Source organism: Arachis stenosperma, chromosome 10 (assembly GCF_014773155.1).
Source record: "Arachis stenosperma cultivar V10309 chromosome 10, arast.V10309.gnm1.PFL2, whole genome shotgun sequence".
NCBI classification, from domain to species: Eukaryota; Viridiplantae; Streptophyta; class Magnoliopsida; order Fabales; family Fabaceae; genus Arachis; species Arachis stenosperma.
Window position 1 is genome coordinate 6,660,499 of NC_080386.1, and position 13,903 is coordinate 6,674,401.

Genomic DNA, 13,903 nt, shown 5'->3' on the forward strand with positions numbered 1-13,903 from the left:
GGTGGTCGAGACCTCTCCACAGTTGGCCCAATAAGTGGTATCAAAGCTGATGGTTAATCAGTCTGGTGGTTTTAAGGAGTATTCAAGGTGAAGCATCGAAAGTCTTCCCAGCAAAGGTGGTCCGGGCGGCGTGTCCCTCGGTGTTTTGCGGTGGTGGCGTGTCCTTGATGTGGAGACTCACACTTAAGGGGGAGATTGTTAATGTTTCAAGTGTGAGGAGTGCATAAAGTTAGTCTCACATCAAAGAAAGCAAGGAAGAGTAAGGAGTTTATAAGATGAGAGGCCCATTAACTTACTACCTTAAAGTTTTGAGTTAGATGTGGTATTTTCTCATCTTATATTGTCTCACTTGATTCCTCTACAAAATCTCTCCGGTCGTCAAGAGCTCTTCACAGTTGGTCAAACACAAACCCAGCCTGCAAGATACAAACACCAACAAAATACTACCAAATGTGGAAACTTAGTTGTTACCCTAATGGAGTATCTACCATAGCTTTTTAGTGTTTTTTCTTGCACTTATAAAGTTATTTCTTAGTCTTCTACTTTATAGAATTTAGCTAAAAGTAGTTAAAATAGAAACTTCAGAATTTTTTAAGGTATTGAAAATTTAAAAAGTTTGTATAATTTATTTGGATTTCTTATTTATAGTATCTCTATCACATTTGTTTTTAGGTTGATAATAAAAAAATAAATTCTTATAAATGTTATAGTGGAATGTGTATTTCTGTATAAATTTAAAAAAAATAGAACTATTTTATTTTTATTCGTTGAAATTTTTTATAATTAAATATGATGATTCTTTGCATCAAAGAGGATACTTAGTTTATTTTTTAAATTTTTAATTATCATTTGATTTTCTATAAATATTTTTTATATATAAAAAAAATCTTAGTGATTGATTTTTTTTTTTCCGTAACTTTTTTTTATAAAATCAGTTTATCCACGGTCATCACCATCACCAAGTAAGTTAGTGGCTCATTTGTTTGGATATGGATTCTTTGAATGTGTTGTTTATAGCTATAAAAAATTGTGTATTTTTAATTAATATGAAGTTGATTTTTTTTTTAAATTTCAAAACATAAATGGCAAGCACCAAATTGGAGGAGGAGGAAAATTGATGGTCCGATTTGAGGGGAGCATTTTAGAGAATTGGTTTTGTATTTTAAAAATTTTTAAAAATTAAAGTTTAGAAATTAAAGGATTGGTTTTATAAAAGTTCACAAATCAAAATATCGGTTTTGTGTTTAAAAAAAAAGTTAAACTTTTAAATTGGAAGGCCAGATTTGTAATTTGCATGTGAAAAAAAAATATACCAAATCTCACGAGTAAATTTTCGTAATGGTCTTCGAGATTGACACCGTGCACCAAAATCGTCCATGAGATTCTAATTGCACCAATTACATTCCTGAGATTGAAAAAATGGTACCATAGTAGTCCCCGGCCCATTTTCCGTTAACAGCGCGCTTGATGATGTAGACCTTTAGTGACACGTGTCACCTCATAGTTTGGCCACGTGTAACTGTATGATGACGTGTCGGCTAATGACACGTGGCATGCTGAAATGGATGAGTATGCCACGTGTCACAATGCTATTTATCCACGTGTCAGATTTTGCCACGTGTCGCAATGCTATTTGTTCGCGTGTCATCCACTGTGTCATCGTTACATGTGCACCAAATTGGTCCCTTACTTTGCATCAAATTACTCATTTTAGTCTCTGAAATTGAATGTCGTGCACCAAATTAGTCCTTTCATCAGTTTTTTCTCATTTTTTTAATAAATTTAAAATTCTCATTATATATTTGAATACACTAATTTTAATTTTATCTTTTCACAAGTTATTTAAATACAAGTGTGTTTATAAATTATTTTTAAAATATTAGTTTTAATTATACAATTTTTTTTACAATATTTTATTAAAAGAATTATGTGACATATTGATATTGATTTAATAAAAAGTGTAAGTTAAGAGTATAATAATATTCCTTAATACAATTTTTCTAATATTTAACACTTTAATAAATATTTTAGAAATACTTGATAAGGCACTTATTAACTAATATAAATTCATTATTCCCATCCATTTTAAGAATGTCCGATTTCCCATATAATTAACTTCTCACTAAATTAATAAGATAGATTTATACTATCGATTATAATAATTCATTTTATCTATAATTTAGTTAGGCGGCTTTTTCATATATTACACTATTAATCAATATAAGTACTTATTGTAACCATGACTTGAACAGTATTAAAACAGATAGAAATAAACACAAGATGCAATAATAAAGTTTTGGTTTTAGTTAACATGTACTCTAATGATACAAGTTAACATTATTAATTAAAAAATTTATTATAAAATATGTATAATAAAAAATATAATTAAAATTAGTGTATAAAAAAATATTGAGAATTTTAAATTTATAAAAAATGAGAATAAACTGATGAAGGGACTAATTTGGTACATGACATTCAATTTCAGAGACTAAAATGAGTAATTTGATGCAAAGTAAGGGACTAATTTGGTGCACATGTAACGATGACATAGTGGATGACATGTGGACAAATCGGACAAGTGGACAAATAGCATTGTGACACGTGGCATATTCATCCACGTCAGCATGCCACGTGTCGTTGGCCGACACGTTATCATATCGTTACACGTGGCCAAACCATGAGGTGACACGTGTCACCAAAGGTCCACGTTATCAAGCCACGTCAGCGCGTCGTTGACGAAAAATGGGTTAGGGACTACTATGGTGCAATTTTTCCAATCTCAGGAACGTAATTAGTGCAATTAGAATTTCAAGAACGATTTTGGTGCACGACGTCAATTTCGAGGAGAGAAAGTATAGGGAGCCAATGACCTAAGCGTACAATGTGTACAATGAAGGTTTAGAAAGTATTAGAGATATGATTATTAGTGTTACATTGTCCTATCAGGTTATGCTTTTGGGATGAGTGGTTTCAGGATATGGTATTAGAGTTCTCGATTCGGAAGATCAAGAGTTTGAATCTTGGTGAACTTAACTTTTTATAACCTCTTTTGAGTATCATTATGGAAATTTACTCCAAATCTCACCTATTGTTAAAAAATACTACTATGAATCCAATATCAAAATTAAAAAGCCTAAGTTACTCATATATAAAATTTGAGCCTTAAAAATTAAAATTAAAATTAAATCTCATTTTGGCCTTTAAAATTTGGCTAGATACTCAATTTAACCTTTATAATTTCGCTAACCTCAATTAGAATCCCAACTATTTGAGCCATGTTAATGTTGTTGCACTTGCGGCGGGCCTTTGTGTTGAAGGGGAGGAGGAGGAAACGACGCCATTTTTTCTTGGGAAGAAAATAGATCTTCTCAGTCGATTTATCAAGTATGATATATCTAAAATTACGGCAAATCGTAGTAGATTTTGTTTTCTATATTGTTTTAGTACGAGGTTTACTTGTGGATGCAAGTTATAATCACGTTATGGGCATGTTGTTGAAGTTAACAATAACATAAACATATAGAGTATGAAATTGAAGTCAAATATTCGTCATCTTGAGTTCGTTGCTTCTACCCTTTTCTCCGTTTTCTTCACATCATTTCAGTTTATATATATCCTGCACTTCTTAAGTAATCTGAAGCTGTTTTTGATGGGTTCATTTTAGGCAATGTATGTGCTTATTGTGTCTACTTTCTCTCAAGGGTAGTGACAGTGCCATCTACTGATAATCAGGCTCATTCAGAGCTTGAATCATTTCAAAAGCATGTAACTGATCGATTTCAGGACCTATCTGGGGTTAGGGATCATGATTTGCTCTCCATTGGTTGGATGCATTTATCTTCTGTCATGAAGAATTCAGAGCCATTCTATTGAAGAATAAAGATCAGGTGTCAAAATCCCCTCTAGATCAGTCTATTTCTCAATTCCTTGAGAGGTCAGTGAAGGCGATTGACATTTGTAATGCGAGTCGCAACGGAATTGAGAAGATTCACACTTGGCTAAAGCATGTGGAAATTGTCTTGTGCTCCTTGGGTTCTAACCAGACAGCATTTAAGGAAGGCCAGTTTCCAAGGGATAGAAAGGCACTGATGGATTTAGTTGGGAAAGAATCTGGATCAGCCTTTTTTCACAGAAACAGATCTTTTGGGAGAAATGGCACCAGCAAGGATCATCATCGCCAATCGAAAGGGCATTCTCAGTCGCATTCGTGGAGTGTATCGCCATCATGGTCTGCAGCCAAGCAGCTTCAGTCCATTGCAAGCAACCTGGTTCCTCCTGGTGCAAATGAGATTATTGCAACAAGAGGGCTGCAGGTTCCTATGTATGCAATGAATTCTGTTCTCTTGTTTGTTTTGATAGATGGATTGGATCCATTGGAGCACCAAGTGAAGGAGGCATTCCGGAAGATTATGACTTGCTGGATTGAGATGCTTGATCTTCTAGGTACTTGATATTGGTGGAAGTGTTACTTAAAATTGAGATTATGACTAGCTGAGCATTATGACTTACCAGCATTTTAGAAAGAGGAAGATTGCATTAGCAGATAAATCATCTAGCTATTGCTATCTGATATTGTATTTATTTATTTATTCCAGTATACTTGTGCTTAAAAAGGAAACTGATGGCATGGTTACTAGCCCAAAACAAAATCTTCTAATTTTAATTGTCAGTATACATCATCTTGTCCTTGTTCCAATGATCCTAGTCCTACAGAACTAACAACTTGTCAAAGACTTTTCAACTTCTAGATAAAATCTTAAATCTACATGTACTTTTATTTCTTTTACATGGCATGCAAGGAATGGAAAACATATTTGCCTCAGTTAACTTACATGTTATAACTCAAGTCCTAGTTTTGGACTTTGGTCACCATGCAGTGCTTTTAATAATTCCAGTTATGGATTGGAAGTACTGTATGAACCTTAACATCTTTTTTTTTAATTATTATTTCTTTTTTCTCTCTCTCTCTCTCTCTCTCTCTCTCTAAATCAACATGGTGTGAATTCCATGCAAATTCAACTCCCTTGTTTGCTAACTAAAGATCTCTGGGAAAGACCACATTATGAACTTGATAAAGATGTCACGCTCCAAGAAGTCGATATGAGCAGCTCGTCCGAGGAATGAATTCAAATTCCTTCCATAGGATGAGGTGTCAAAGTTGATGTCGAAACGCATGACCACACGACGGTCAGAGTGAGTTCGGAGTTGGTCCAAGCAGTTATTTAACATCTGGAGAAAGACTTTTCCTTGTTTGGAGGAATCCAAAGAAGCTCCTGGACACGATTCTATTCTGGCAGAATGATATGGAACATAACCATCCTGAAATGCATGGAAGTTTAGAAATATATCATTGCCTAATCATCAAGTTCAAGAAGAAGATCTTCCTAGACAGTTCATGCCTTCTTAGGTTACCTGAGGTGAGGCTAGAAGAATCACATTCCTGAAGTTTATCAATGTCATCTTCTGTAGTACAAACAAACATAATTTTACATTGGTATACAATGAAATCAAATATAAAGGGGTGAACCAGTTCCTGTGAATAGAAACTACTTATATGAATTCAGTACCTTGGAAAGATTGTAGATGAAGGTATTCTCAAGATCATTATCATCTGAGAAAGTTAGTTGATGCATGCATTGCATGTCTGTCATCTTCTTCAAGAGCCACAACCCGGAATTGAATATAGGGTTCGAACTATACATATAACCCAAGTGCGGACCAGACATAGAAACATATGTATACAAGTATCTTGTATATGGCTCCATGATGCTTTCTGAAATTCAATAAATAAATAAATGCAGATTATTACTTCTCCTTGTTTAAACATCAATGAGTATATTTTATGCTTCATTCCTTAAAAATCTTGTGCACTAGTACCTGTTAAAGCAGTTCTAATAATGAGATTCCCCATAGAATGGCCAACAAAGCTAAGATGGATGTCCTTTAAGCGTCCATTTCTTGAAGCTTTGATGATTTTCCTCTTCAAGTATTTGTCGACTTCCTTGGCGAGTCGTGATCCCATTTCTCTTATGTCACCAGATGTATTGTCTTCATTTGCTTCTGACATAAGAAACTTTACTTTGGGGTCTATTATAACCCATTGATTCCGAACAAGCCGTAAATCCAAATGATGTCCCTGTTAATGTTTCATGTTTGAGTGAAGAGGGATCACATTAACTTCAAACTAAAAGGGGATGAAGGAAAATAGAGTACTATAATAAATTTATGAATGAACTTAAGAATGTGAAACATGCCTGAAAGCCATGAACAAAAACAACTACTCTCAGAACATCCTCATTTTGAAACAGGTTACTCTGAGACAACTCGCATGTTGTAGATCCATTTTCCACGTCCAAAGGAGTGAGATAAGAATTCACACTCACAGACCTTGTGATGTTTGCTAAGCGCTCTACAATAACAATAGGAACTTGCGAAGGATCTCCGAACATGAACATGTCTTGAAGTGACCGGCTGTTAATCTGCATTGAGTTCAATGTCACAAATTCCAATCAACAGGAAACAAAAGGAATGTTGTGATGATCTGCATTCAATATTCCATATGTCAAAAAAAGGACTTACCCTCATTTGTGCTATACCTTGTCTATGGAGTTCAGCTCGCATTATTGATGTCTGAACAGGCTGAAAATGAAAAAATTGATAGATGCACATTATCTATTTGGTTATGCTGATTCATATAAAGACTATCTAGTGATTAGTTTAAACTAGATAATTACATCATCTGATAACCTCCTTGTACTTAGTGATCTTCTTAGTAATCCATAGAAACGTGAAGTTCCCTCAACATCATTATTCATGTACTGATGAGGCATCTCAACCTTTGAGTACACCATCCATATTGAACATTCAGTTTTTCGATCATTAGCCCATGAGTTAAACAGAAACTCCAGTATCTTTGTTTTATTTTCCCTGGATGAAAGAATCATATAATTAAAATCCAAAGAAAAAGCATGTCATGGACTAGAAGGAATGCTGAATATTATTAAGATGCGCAATTACTCTGATAATAATTTTGAATATACCTGTGAAAGCTGAGAAATGCATTCCAGATATTTAAGAGTTGACTCCCCATAGACTGGAAAGAGTTTAACATATCTTCCCATGAAAAATGTTGAATTGATTCCTCGTTAAGACGGCTCGTATCATTATCGGCTTTCTGTTGAAGGGAGGAATAATGTATTACAGAGATGTTAAATTTTAAAGCAACAGGAAGAGAAAACATATAATGAAGTATCCACAATGTTGGAGTTAAGGACCTCAGCATCAACTTTTGGCTTCATTGAAGATTGAGGTGACAATCTACCCTCAACAATATCTTTTTTCAAAGTAATTCCATTCAAATCAATATCTTGGTTGATTCCTTTGCTTATTCTTCTCAGGTCTTCAAGAAGGAAATCATGGGCAGCCATCATTGATTTGATAAGCACAACCTGATCTTAAATAAAGAGATTTAATAGTAAGCAAAAATAAATAGATTAAATATATGGAATTAATAATCCTGGAAAGTAATGTAAATAAAATGACAACTGAAACTCCTTAACAAAAAGAAGCATTGGTATGAAGTTGTAAAAGACTGTTACAGTGACAATGCATACCGTGTTTGATCTAACATAATCTTCATCATAAGTGTCTTCAGATGTCTGAGAAGCACTGCTATAATTAAACTAACGATATTACTCAAATTAGAATAGTATGTAGCAAACACAGGAACATATATAAGTGATGGCAATGCAACAGTTACCATGGTATCTAATTCAACAGTAAAAACATAAATGCTGACAAGCTTTGGTACCTTCTGTCGGGTTGTTCGATAACTAGGTTTTAGTAAAGTGATATGAACACTTGTATCAACAAGGACAGCATGGAAAGAATCAAAATAAACAGGACAATATGAATGTGATCCCAGAAGAGCTTTTGGGGGAATTCTGTACTCATGAACTGAACCACAAGAATCCAGCAACCCAGTCCTGGATATTGATGCAAACAATAACAGAATTGACAACTTCAAATTGATATAGTAGTAATGAATAAATCTTAATCTAACACCAGGTCAATCAATATCTTTGCATTTAACTTAATCTTCTTCAATAAATCAAGGACAGAGAAAAGCTTCATTAGCTAACCGAAATTCAGGTGTTGGAGAGTGCACGAGTTCAAATTTCAATATAACAGCAGAAGTTTTCTCCTGTAGATAAAATCAACTAATTAGCCTATAGAGCTTTTGTTCTCTTTTGAAAAATATACAAAGTTAAGGCTATATGTGCTGTGTGCACACCAAGAAGTTAGTAAGTTGCTACCACCTTTTCTTGCTCCCACACAGGAAACTTCAAATGATCAAATGCTATTCTAAATTTGTCCGCTTATGATAACATGTTTCTAATGTTTTTGTTGCTGAGCTAGTTAGTTTGCTAAATAGAGAAAATAAAATCCTCAATTGCCAACAGATACTATAAATTACACAAAAATAATTAACAAATACATATAAACACTGACCTCATATCCACGGAATGATACATAGAATGAGATCATGATAGAAAGGAATACATCCTGCCTTGCATATGTTATTTGAAATGGCGGTGTTGAAAAACTATGGTCTGTATCATCAATCATCCAAACTCTAGATGAACTGTTAGCACCCACTTCAGGAGCTGCAGCTCAAAGAAATAATCGATTCTCATTGTTCACTCGATCTGAAGTGCAACCATTAGGAAACAGAGAAAACTAGTAGAAAAAATGTAACTACTCAGAATAACAATCATGCTAGTGAGAATCTTAGATCAAATCAAAAGCTAGACTAGTTCCAAATACAGGGCATAGATAATTTGAGAATGTGTGTCAATCTAGGCTAACATGAGATTTATTGAAGATGAAATTGGATGAAACATGCAGAAGAATACAGAGATATTTGACTTTTGTTTTGCATGAAGGCATCCTTGTTAGAAATTTCATTGAATAAAAATGGGAACTCAATCTAGAAACTAAAAGAGCACAAGTTATTTTGAGATAAAATAAATAACCATGAGAAGTTCAAGCCTTGTTTGGTACAAGGGTCAAATTGTTAAAACAGAAAGCAACAAATAATGGAAACAGAAATGTCTGTTTTAAAATCATATGGGACAAGTTTTGTTTTTCCTGGTGGGGAAAAAAAAACTTCTTAACTCTTTTTTTTTTAAGTGTAATTTGAAATCCTCACCTTCATATTGTACAACCCTTGCAGGAATCCCAGGATAGGAGTCTTCACCATCCTCCCATCTCATGGTAATTTTGATTTTGTACCATCTACACAACAACAAAAGAATCATGATTCACCAAACAATGTTATTGAATGAACATATCATGTTTACTAAGAAATGATAAACTTTATTGGTAGAGATTGCATTTGAGCTTACCCTTCTTCAAAAAGGTCGAGATTATGAAACCTGTGAATGTAAATGGCAATTTCATGAGCAGCATTGAGCTGCTTCTGAATTGGTCTTGCAGGGGTGCCGGGTTGCTCCACATTCTGCGACCTTTTTGCTGCCAAAAGCCTTTGATTCAGACTCACAAACCATCCTATTCTCCGCAACATATGTATCTAGAAGCACAATGATCCACAATAACACCCAATTCCAGAACGATCATCCCTTAGCTTCTCAATACAATTATTTCAGCTGTAAAGGAACCAACTTTCTCACACCCCATAACAGTTTGACATGAAAAAAGCTTCAAAGTCTTAAGCTTTAGACGACATTGGCATAAATGCAGGCGTGCGTTGATGCGATTGATCAGTGGTCGGAGATAGGAAAAGTTGGGACGAAAATGGAAAAAAGTGGCATAATGATTCTTAATCATAACTTGTTTGTCATTTCAATTCATAATGATTAATGATAATAATTTGGGTAGCACGTAGATGGCAAAGGTACATGAAGATAGAAGAGCATGATTTTAGCATTCTACAACCCTTTTTTGTCGCAGGTCTGGTGACATTTCTTTTGTTTTATGTAATCAACAAAAATATACATGCACACAACATGTGTTATTTTATATAAAGAAAAGAAAAATAATGATGAAAAAGTTGGGAGTACATAATGTTATATTGTTATCTTCATCATATTCAATTATTCATACATATAGGTGCATGCTGTTTGCTGATTTTTCATGCATGCTGTATCTCTATGTTTCCTATTCTGTTGTAGTTTGTGAACTTGTGATTAGGAATTGATTCACTAAAAAAAATTGTCATATCATTTCTCCGTGGATTTCTTTGGGCTTCTTATAATTTCTTACCGTCTAGGTAAAGCCCAAAATCTTTTATAACAATATCCCAATATTGTTTCTTCATTTGCATAGGGAAACAAAAGTTTGTTTATGTTTTATTATATTTATCAAATCATATTATTAAATAGCTGGAATAGCTCAGTTGGTTAGAGCGTGTGGCTGTTAACCACAAGGTCGGAGGTTCAAGCCCTCCTTCTAGCGTTTTTTCAATATTTTCTACCATTTTATTTTAAGGGGACTTTTCCATAGCTATTGAATCGCCCTGTTTTGCTGTGGCACTAATCCTACTGTTAAATAAATAAAGCAGATTCCTTAATCTCCTCTTCATTATTCTTTCCTTATCTAAATCCCAACCTTATCTCCATAAGCTAGCTGAATTGGCTTAGTTACTTAATTGCGGCACTTAATCCATTTCTATACAAAACCATCAGTCCATCACCAACCCACCAAGTTTTTCTTATATGATTCAGCAGCCACTTCTACCAGAAATAGAACCAAAAATGAAACAAGAAAACAAAAGTTTCATTGTTATGATGTTATCTACTCAAAAAGATTAGACTACCATTAACTCCCCATTATTCTCTTCTAATTTCATCCACTAATCACATATTGCAAGCTCCTAATCAATTCTTCCTGTAGGCTGTTTCGTATTTTAATTTGTTACACCATCAATCATACGATTTTAAAAATTGAATTGGTTACTCAATCTTTTTGTTCGTATAAATATTGATCATCAATTTTAATAAAAAGTTAAAAATACATACATATTCTAATTAGACTAAACTATTACTAAGTAAACAAAATATTAGAAGATACTTAAAACCAAACAACTAACTTATATTATTCAAGCTAACAAGATTTTAGATTTAAAAAAAATAGTGACCTGAATGATTAGATAATATGATCTAATAATAATTGAAGTAGCTAGGTGCTTAGGTACGTACAGCATGCATTACGAATAAGTATAAAACTACAATTAATATAGTGAGTAGAGTACATTTTATCTTATATATATGAGGGTAGCTTAATTAGAGCTACTTAATTATAGCTTATTGTAGATAACTTTGTGTGGGACAGTGTTAATAGCTATGTAAGATTCCTAGAAACCATAACCCTTTTCTCTTTTTTTTTTTTTGTGGACACTTTTTTGAGTTTTTCTACCTATTCCCACAACAGAAAGAATAATTGGTCACCCCATATCTTTATTTGTTCTTTAATTTGAGTATCAAGACACAGACGTTTGACTTCGACCAAGATATGAAAACTAATTAAACTACTCGTACGTAGGCTCCTAAATCTTTAGAAGAGGGGAATTGTTTTTATATTCACATGATCGATAACCATGCTTTTGATTGAATTGGAAATTATACAGATGATCAAGTAACCAAGGCAATCCCAATCATTTATGAAATGGATTGTTTGAATATGGAAAATGAATGCGGCATGACAATATATAAGGGATATTGATATATGGCTATGGACCTAATAGGTAGTTTATTGGATTAATACTCCACTAATTAAAACAAATTAGTTGATTGGGAGAAGTAGTTCTTATTTTGTCCTACTCCTAACTTTTGCATAGCTTCAAGAATAAAATAAATAGTCCCATCGATGCCCTCTTACACACGAAAATTCTTCAATTTGCACACATACACACTACAGCTAGCCCTCACCTATACACAAATATTTGCATTATTTTAGAAGAAGAATGAATCCTCTAAAAATATTTACAACTTTCTTTGAATAAAAATGAGAGAAAACCAACTTAATAAGTTGGTTGAGTGATTAATTTACTTATTTGTTAAGTGTAGAGTTTTAAATTATGTTTTGTATTTATAGCGATCTATTAGCTAGTCACGATAAATTTTTAAATAAAATTCACATCTCCGACGAATTATTTTTTGTTGAATACCATAAAAAAGAAGACCGCACATATATATTCTCAAAACACATGTTAAATAATGTTACTAGCTTGAATAAAAGTGCAAGTAGCTCTACTATGATGCAATGGGAACAACAGAAATGGATCTTGCGAGTTGTGATCTATTTGAACACACCTTCCCCATATCTCAGTAGTTTCGTGCAGTGAATAATCATCATAGATTTTTCCAGCTTTGTTTTTGTTTTAATTAAGCCAATATCTTCTTATAATCATAACATATTAGAAATTACACCAATTAGAGAAAAAGCCACTTGGAGGACCAATTGCATTATTCAGAATTCCCAAGAACTAACATTGCATAAATAATAATAACAACTATATCTTACACAACTACTATACTTGCTTATTACTACTACTTTATACCAAGTGTCATCACTATCTAATTAATTATTGCATTTAAAAAATTTTACATATGTATAAGAGAGACGTAAAATTATTGGAAGAGTAAAAGACATTCGTTCACGTCATACATATATATAATTTTTTTTGGTGACTTAAATAAACTAAAAAAAATAAAACAAAAAGTCATTTAATTTTAATGTAATAATAATTTAAGAAGTTTTTGAACGAAAATAAATCAAGTTTATGTTGGCATTTAATCATATTCATAGTAAAAAAATATTTAACTATCTTCTCTCATAGTATAAAAGTTTATCTCTCATTTATATTGATATCTCTTGTTATTAATTATTATAACTATCTCTTTTTAAAATAATGAAATGTGGTTAACTAATGCAGTGCTTTGTAATACATCACATTAAAAGCTATTTTCCATATTAATTATACCTATATAAACACTAGAGAAGAAAATAATAAAATAACATAACTTAATTATTCATGCAAAAACACTTTATATAATATTAAAATTTAATCACCAAATCAACTATTTTATCATGGTAAGAATTTTTCATTATCAGAAATCGTATTTACTTTATTTATATATTAATTTTTATATTTTTTAAAATTAAATAATTAGTCATTATAGTATAAATTTACTATAATAAAATAACTAAATCTATATTAGACAAATAATTAAATTATTTATAGTAATATAATAAAAAATTAAAAAAAATATTTTTCTATATACAATAACTAACTAACCAATGAGTTATAGCTCAAATAACATAGTCTCCTTATACTTACTTAAGAGGTCGCGAGTTCCACCTTGATTAAAAAAAATACAATAACTAACTATTGATATTTTTTAATGGTGAATTCTATCATACCATCTCTAAAATAAAAGGTAAATTATCCCTTGTGATATATATATATATATATATATATATATATATATATATATATATATATATATATATATATATATATATATATATATATATATATATATATATATAAAAAGTGATTTACCAGATGAGTTCTATAAAGTGAAAGAGATCTTTACAAATGCAATTGATGCACTTGAAGGTAGAGGAGAGTTTGGCTCTCCTATGGTCCTTAATGATAGAAGTTATAAAGACATTTGGAAAAATTTTTTAGATCCTCAAGTCATAAACACAGTTAAAGACATTGTTGTTGATGATATCAAATACAAATTTCAAAGAATGGTAAATTCGGATCCTCATGAGATTAAAGACATTGTTGTTGATGAAGTGGAGATCAAGTCGAATTCGATTGCAGACAATAGGATTTGCAAGACGAGGTGACAATTATGCACAAGAATTTAAT

General features: G+C 32.3%; 1 protein-coding gene, 1 non-coding gene and 1 pseudogene across 2 annotated transcripts; 2 read left to right on the plus strand and 1 right to left on the minus strand.

Moving 5' to 3' along the window:
* Window positions 1-3,326: 3,326 nt before the first annotated feature.
* On the plus strand, window positions 3,327-4,634 carry LOC130954051 (protein ROH1-like; annotated as a pseudogene).
* Window positions 4,635-5,031: 397 nt separating this feature from the next.
* LOC130956658 (uncharacterized) lies at window positions 5,032-9,678 on the minus strand. Its single transcript, XM_057883678.1, has 15 exons — window positions 9,408-9,678; window positions 9,212-9,297; window positions 8,512-8,666; window positions 8,142-8,203; window positions 7,811-7,985; window positions 7,614-7,682; window positions 7,275-7,448; window positions 7,041-7,174; window positions 6,735-6,927; window positions 6,580-6,639; window positions 6,255-6,479; window positions 5,878-6,136; window positions 5,568-5,773; window positions 5,413-5,463; window positions 5,032-5,319 (listed from the first exon to the last, which is right to left on the minus strand). The coding sequence occupies exons 1-15, from the start codon at window positions 9,584-9,586 to the stop codon at window positions 5,032-5,034; spliced, it is 2,316 nt and encodes a 771-aa protein (XP_057739661.1). The 5' UTR covers window positions 9,587-9,678.
* Window positions 9,679-10,402: 724 nt separating this feature from the next.
* TRNAN-GUU (transfer RNA asparagine (anticodon GUU)) lies at window positions 10,403-10,476 on the plus strand. Its single transcript has one exon. It is a non-coding gene; the product is annotated as a tRNA-Asn (tRNA).
* The last annotated feature ends 3,427 nt before the right edge of the window (window positions 10,477-13,903 follow it).